General features: G+C 44.3%; 2 protein-coding genes across 2 annotated transcripts; both read left to right on the top strand.

Annotated features, from left to right (window-relative positions):
* The first annotated feature begins 3,397 nt into the window (after positions 1 to 3,397).
* On the top strand, positions 3,398 to 5,335 carry LOC106943391 (lymphocyte antigen 75-like). The gene is made up of 2 exons (XM_015026706.1): positions 3,398 to 3,721; positions 5,172 to 5,335. Exons 1-2 carry the CDS (start codon positions 3,424 to 3,426, stop codon positions 5,333 to 5,335), a joined length of 462 nt encoding a protein of 153 aa, XP_014882192.1. The 5' UTR covers positions 3,398 to 3,423.
* On the top strand, positions 5,314 to 6,819 carry LOC106943392 (macrophage mannose receptor 1-like). The gene is made up of 4 exons (XM_015026707.1): positions 5,314 to 5,741; positions 5,830 to 6,159; positions 6,439 to 6,533; positions 6,656 to 6,819. The coding sequence occupies exons 1-4, from the start codon at positions 5,585 to 5,587 to the stop codon at positions 6,767 to 6,769; spliced, it is 696 nt and encodes a 231-aa protein (XP_014882193.1). The 5' UTR covers positions 5,314 to 5,584; the 3' UTR covers positions 6,770 to 6,819.
* The last annotated feature ends 6 nt before the right edge of the window (positions 6,820 to 6,825 follow it).

Genomic DNA, 6,825 nt, shown 5'->3' with positions numbered 1-6,825 from the left:
AACATGCAGACGGTCGTTTGATCCAACAGGTAAATGAAAGTTGGATCTAATAATTTTATTTCTGTTTAAAAATAATAAATTTTATTTGTATAGCACATTTCAGGAGCAAGGCATTTCAAGGTGCTTTACATAATGAAAGAAAAAATAAAAACAGCATGTGGCAATGAATAAACAGTAAGAAAGGGATTTTGGAAAAAAAAGAAAGCAAGAAAAAGAAATGAAAGTTTGTTACGACTCTACAAAAGAAGAACAAACAGCAGCAATGAAAACTTTTTCACTTTGGTCCGAAAATACTGAAAATGTAATTATATGTTCAATTACTGATGGAAACGATTATCCTGACCTCATGCTGATGACCTTTGACCTCCACCGAGCAGGACCAGGAGCTGCTGTGAACGCAGCGCCTAGTCTGGACTGAAGAGAAAATAATAAATCTGTTTATGACCAAACGCACAGAAACTGTAATGACAAAGAAAGGGAGAGAGGTGGCGCCACTAACAAAAAATATACAGGGTGGAGAGAAGACATATTTAGCTCTAAGCTAAGTATTCAACAGCTATTAAGGTAATATGCAAATGTAAACAATTTAAGCAAACCAGCCGCTAAGCTAAATATTCAGCTTAAAAAACAGCATGTGCTGCTGATAACGTACATCCTGACGCCCTGAAAACGTGTTTCGCCCAGCTGGCCTGGATCGGGCTGTACGGTGACGTGAACAGCTGGAGGTGGTCCGTGTCAGACTCTGACTTCTACCAACATGAAGAGAAGGAGTTCAGCAACTGGCAGGCTGGAAAACCCAACAACGACGGCGGACAAGGGAACTGTGGAGAGATGAACGCTGATGGGTCCTGGAACGACGCGTCCTGCTCTAAAAGCCAAAATACAATCTGCCTTCAGGTCAACGGTAAGAAGTTCAACCATCAGAACCAGAGGAAAAACTCTGCAACTGAATGTTGGAGTTTAACCTCGGCTTTAAATCAATCAGAAGATGTTCAGTGATTTCTTGTTTTGCTGAATGAAATCCATCAACATGTTGATCCTCCTTCAGTCATTGCAACATGATGTTCCCATTACTGCCATCAGTAAAGGTGGGAAAATATTGTTTGACTGGAATCCAGACTTTAACTGAACTTTCTGCAGGATCAAATGTCACATTCGTTCACCTGGACACCAACCTGAACTGGAGCGAAGCTCAGAGCTACTGCAGAAAACATCACACAGACCTGGCCAGAGTGAGGAACCCGGCAGAGAACCGGCAGGCCAGCAGCGTCATCCCCAGAGAAAACGTCTGGATCGGTTTGTTCAGAGACTCCTGGAAGTGGGTGGAGGCCAAGAACTTCTCATTTAGGTTCTGGAACGAAGGAAATGATGAACCCGGTAACAACGGGACAGAGGAATGTGCAGCCGCTCACTTTGGGAGGTCTGGCCAATGGGAGGCCTGGTCCTGTGACCAACACAAAGCCTTCGTTTGCTACAGCGGTAAGCAAAACTTTGACCTTTGACCTTTAACCGCTGCAGGTGAAGGTGAAGCTGCTCCTGATTGGACTGAACCAATAAAGCATTTCATCAACTTCCTGAAATAATTATCCAAGTCAGTTTAACAAAAATGACTTTGATCATTTCTTGTTAAGGTCGTTATTTTAGAAAATATGATGATGATGAACTGATGGCCATGGACAGACAGAGTGCATGTAGGAAACAAAGGAAGTTTTACTTTTATGGAAATGACGTTTGACTAGATGTCCTTGTTTTACAAAATGATTGGAAACGACTTGAAATATACATTATAATGAGGTGAATTAAACTGTGTGCATTATTTTATTCCTACAGTTGATACTGCAGTAATTATGATGAAACTCCTCTGACGTTCACAGAATGAAAAAGTAAAGAAACACTGACCATAAAAACTGCTCATGATTTTAACCCTGTGTGCTTGTAACTGCAGAGCTGTGTGGAAACGCCTCACATCCTGGATGAAAATACTTTGTTGTTGGTGAGCTGAAGGGCTGGACTGAAGCTCAGAATCACTGCAGAGAACATTACGGGAACCTGGCAGTGATGGAGAACATGGAGGATGTGGGAAGTCTGAACAACATGGCAGCATCTCTGGGATTCACATCCGTATGTTCACTTTTACTCTCCTCACTGAACAGCAGTCTGAGCTGCAGACCGGCCTCTGGTTCGATCTGCTCACAGGCTGGAAACTTCATGGATACATCGTCACATCTGAACGATGTAGAGAAAAACAAAGCTGTAACATTCTCATTAGTTCAATTTGTAATTAATTCACCCAGAGTTGTCAGAACTGAGCTGTAACTCTGAACTCTGCTGATGTTTGCAGACAGCCTGGATTGGGTTGTACGATGACGTGAACAGCTGGAGGTGGTCCGTTTCTGAATCTGACTAGGACCAAAAGCAGGAGAACGATTTCACAAACTGGTACCCTGGTGAGCCAAACAACCATGCAGGAGGAGAAAGTTGTGCAGAAATGTTTGCTGATGGGTTCTGCTGATGTAACTTGTTCTAGTTTGCAAGGTTCCATCTGCTCAGAGGTCAGAGGTAAGGGATGTTTAAATCAGTCTTTCCAAACCCTGTTCCTCACGGTACACTGACCTGCATGTTTCAGATGTTCCCTTGCTTCAACACACCCCATCCGTCCGTCCGTTTCCTCTTATCTAGAGTCGGGTCGCAGGTTCAGCACCCTAAGGTGGGAGGTCCAGACTTCCCTTCCCCCAGCCACTTGTTCCAGCTCCTCCAGGGGATCCCAAGGCGTTCCCAGGCCAGCCGAGAAACATCGTCTCTCCGGCGTATCCTGGGTCTTCCCCTGACTTTGGGGAAGACACAGGCCAGAAAGGCTCGATAGGACTCCTTCTTCAGCCTGACAGCATCCCTCACCGAACGTGTCCACCAACAGGTTCAAGGGTTGCCGCCATGGCAGGCACCGACAACCTCATGGCCGCAGCTCCGATAAGCCGCCTCAACAATGGAGGCGTAGAAACATGGTCCACTCAGACTCAATGTCCCCCACCGCCCCCAGAACGTATTCACAGCTCTCCCGGATGGGGGAGTTAAGGCTCTGTTTCACAGGAGACTCTGTTCCTCCCAACCACGTCCCCCCAGGTCTCACATAAGGGAGTCCCCAGGACTCTCCAGGACCCTTTAGGGACTCCAAAAGGGTTATCTGAACTGTTTGGCACATAAGCACAAACAGTCAGAACCCGTCCTCCCATTCGTAGGCGGAGGGAGGCTAATCCTACCGTTCAGCAGGGTAAACCCCTCAAACATGCAGGGCGGAGTGCCTGGAGGACCAGGGTTGGGAAACACTGGTTTAAACATTGGTTGCTGTTGACCTCTGCTGCTGGTTTGCTTAAGAAAGTTCTTGTTTCAGGCTCAGAAGTTACGTTTGCCTTCATTAACGCCAACATGAACTGGACTCAGGCTCAGAGCTACTGCAGAAACCATTACACAGACCTGGCCAGAGTCAGAAACATGGCAGACATCCAGGAGATTCAGACGCTGATACCATCAGGACAAAGGGTTTGGATTGGTTTCCACAGAGCTGTCTGGATGTGGGCAGATGGAAGCAGGTTCTCGTTTAGCTACTGGAGATCCAGTGAACCTAATGGACCTGGTGAGAACTGCACTTCAGCAGACCTGGGAGACTCTGGACAGTGGGAGGACTGGGACTGTGATGTACAGAGGCCATTCATTTGCCACAATGGTAAGCCACCATTAAGCCTGTAGTCTGCTCTGTTGATGATGGATTGCATTCTCTATAGAAAGTGACGTTATTAACGGAACGCGTTACTGACGTCGGACCACTTTTTTCAGTAAAGAGTAATCTAACACGACGCCATTTCAAATCCAGTAATCAGATTAAAGTAACTTATCCAAATCACTTTGCGTTACTATTTTCTTTTGTAATTAAATATTATTTCCTCTGCGCGTCTTGGGGAGCGACCGCCGTTTCTATGCGACAGAAACAAACAATGGAGAGAAATGCGCTTTTTGTTGCTGGAGGAACAGGAACTATTTTGAGTTTCAAGTCCGATTATTAGAAGCAGTTTGGGCTTGTTTTCTTCTAAAGTCGCTTGCAGATTTAACGAGTTGCGGTTTTTGGGCTTGGAAATAAACAGACATAAACCCCAGAATTTGTCTGACATCCAGTTAATTTTAGTCCATCATTTGGATGATCCGTTAAAGTCAAGTTCATATATATATATGAAGTCCTATTTATAGTTTTCCAGATAACAGTGGAACACAAAAACACTCACAAATTACCAAAGGGTTTTATTTTGTACTGTTGTAGCCATTAAACAGTCTCAGTTCAACCTTATAAGTGGAGACACATTGTTGATGTTACCATTATAAAATAACTTATAATTAAGTTTTGGCAAAGATCAATGTAATTTTCACAGGTGGTGGAGCGTTGTTGTTGTTGTTGTTGTTGTTGTTGTTGTTGTTGTTGTTGTCAGCAGCTGCTGAAAGTAACTAAAAAAGTTACTTTTAATGTAACTTAGTTACTTTCCAAATAAAATAATCAGTAATATAACTAAGTTACTTTTTCAAAGTAACTATGTCTATAACCCCGTTTCCCAGTTCTGGTCATCAGGGTCCTAATGCCCTCCATGTCTCTCCTGACTGAAATATGCAGCCATTTTCAGGCTCCTGCAGCACCAGACGGCCTGCAGTCGTTTGAACCAGGTGACCTGGAACAGAGGCGGATCTAAAACATGCAGGCAGTGGGAACTGAAGACCGTCTAACAACACAGATCTCATTTTTAACTCGAGTCAGGAAGAGCAAAGATCGTCCTTAAGACATTTCACAGTTCAGGTGCAGAGATTCAGTCAAGTCCTCTGAATCAGTCAGAGCAGAATGATGGAAATGCGTCTCTCTGTTGTTGTGACGTTTGTTCAGGACTTCTCTCCAACTCATCAAACCAGTCGCTCACTGCTTCCACTTCCAACATTAACAGGTAATGTTTCCATTTTCAGTTGTCTCCAAAGAGAGCTGACAAGTAAACCTCAGCCTTGAGTTTACATTTATTTCATCACTGACTCCATATGAATACGCTCATGCATAAAAATTAATCATTTAATCCAGAGCAGAAGTTTCCCGGCTCAACCTTTGCTTCAGTTAAAATAATTCAGATGTATATTTGTCATTGCAGTGGTTTGTGGGAACTCAACACTTCCTACCCGTGAATATATAATCGTTGATGAGCTGAAGACGTGGACAGAAGCTCAGAGATACTGCAGAGAAAATCACCAAGACCTGGCAACCGTCACCAACATGGAGGTGTATGTCTTCCTTTCATGTGATGGAGGTTTCTGATTGGTTTTATTTAAGGTGGGAGGGGCTAACTGCTCACAGGAACTCAACCAGAAGCAGGAAATCAGACACATAAGCTAGAAAATGACAGCAGAGTCACATTGAGGCTTCTGGCAGAAACAAGAGCTCAAAGCAAAACGGCACCAATAAAAACACACTAAATGTCTGGAGGAGGAATTTACTGTGTCCTCTGAATGTTTCCAGCTGGCCTGGATCGGACTGCATGAAGACGTGAACAGCTGGAGGTGGTCCATGTCAGACCAGTATCGGAACCAGTTCAGGAACTGGGCAGCTGGAGAACCCAACAATAGGTTTGGCAGAGAAAGCTGTGGTGCATTTAGTGCTGATGGGTCCTGGTACGATGCGTCCTGCTCTCAAACCTTAGACACGGTTTGCTTCAGTGTCAGCGGTAAGGATTCATCAGATACACAGACTCTCCTGTTTTCCTCAGCGATTCAAAAAGGTTTTATTGTTCGACTTCTTTGGTCTGTTTTCAGGAACAAATCCTACATTTTACTACAGCAGCACCAAACAGAGCTGGACTGAAGCTCAGAGCTTCTGCAGACAACATTACACAGACCTGGCCAGCGCGAGACATCTGGCTGACAACGAGGCCGTCCAGGGTTTGGTCCAGAGAGCGGCCTGGATGGGTCTGTACCGAGACTCCTGGAAGTGGGCGGATGGAGGGAACTCCTCGTTCAGGAACTGGAACCGAGACGAACCCAGTAACAACGGGAAGGAGGAATGTGCTGCTGCTAACTTTGGGAACGCCGGGAAATGGGAGGGCTGGAGCTGCAGCAAGAAGAAAGCCTTCGTTTGTTACGCTGGTGAGGAATCCTTCACTCTTCAGTCAACTTCACAGCCAATAAGTGATCCTGGTTCCAGGCTGAAACGTTGCAGCAGCTACATGATAACTTGATCAGTTCCTCGGTAGTTTAGTAGACTTTTACCAAAAACTTGTTTTCTCTGGAGTAATTTCTAGGATGGATACTTTTTACTTTTACTTTAGTAAAACTATGTTGCACATCAATCTTCCTTTGGTTTGATAACGTCTCATCACTGCAACATAATATTACAATAAATCATAAGTCTTTTTTCTCTAAAAGCGGTCCAGTCAAAGCATCTGGTGAAACTGCAGCTGGCGTTTCCATCGTCTGTGACTGAGGATGACTCTGCCATGATGGAGGAACTTCTCATCAAGGTCATCATCTCTTATTTGATCACATCACAAACATTTCCAGCTGAGGCCGCTTGTTGAATCTGAGAGGAAATGAGAAGAATAAGTAAAAATGCTTTGATATTCAGGACGTATTTGTGTTTCAGCTGAAACAGAAGCTGAAGGACGATGGAGTGAAAGGAAACGTCAAAGTGAGCTGGAGGAAACGACCAGACAGGAAAATCCTCCACAAACCAGAGAAGAAGAAAGATGAACTTTAAATACTGGATCATTACATTATGGTGGTTTAAAGTTAATGTTTTATATTTAGTCTTTA

Source organism: Poecilia latipinna, unplaced genomic scaffold (genome assembly GCF_001443285.1).
Source record: "Poecilia latipinna isolate Pla-1442-1.1 unplaced genomic scaffold, P_latipinna-1.0 Scaffold5250, whole genome shotgun sequence".
In the NCBI taxonomy this organism is placed as follows: domain Eukaryota; kingdom Metazoa; phylum Chordata; class Actinopteri; order Cyprinodontiformes; family Poeciliidae; genus Poecilia; species Poecilia latipinna.
This window is presented reverse-complemented; position numbering and strand designations above follow the sequence as displayed.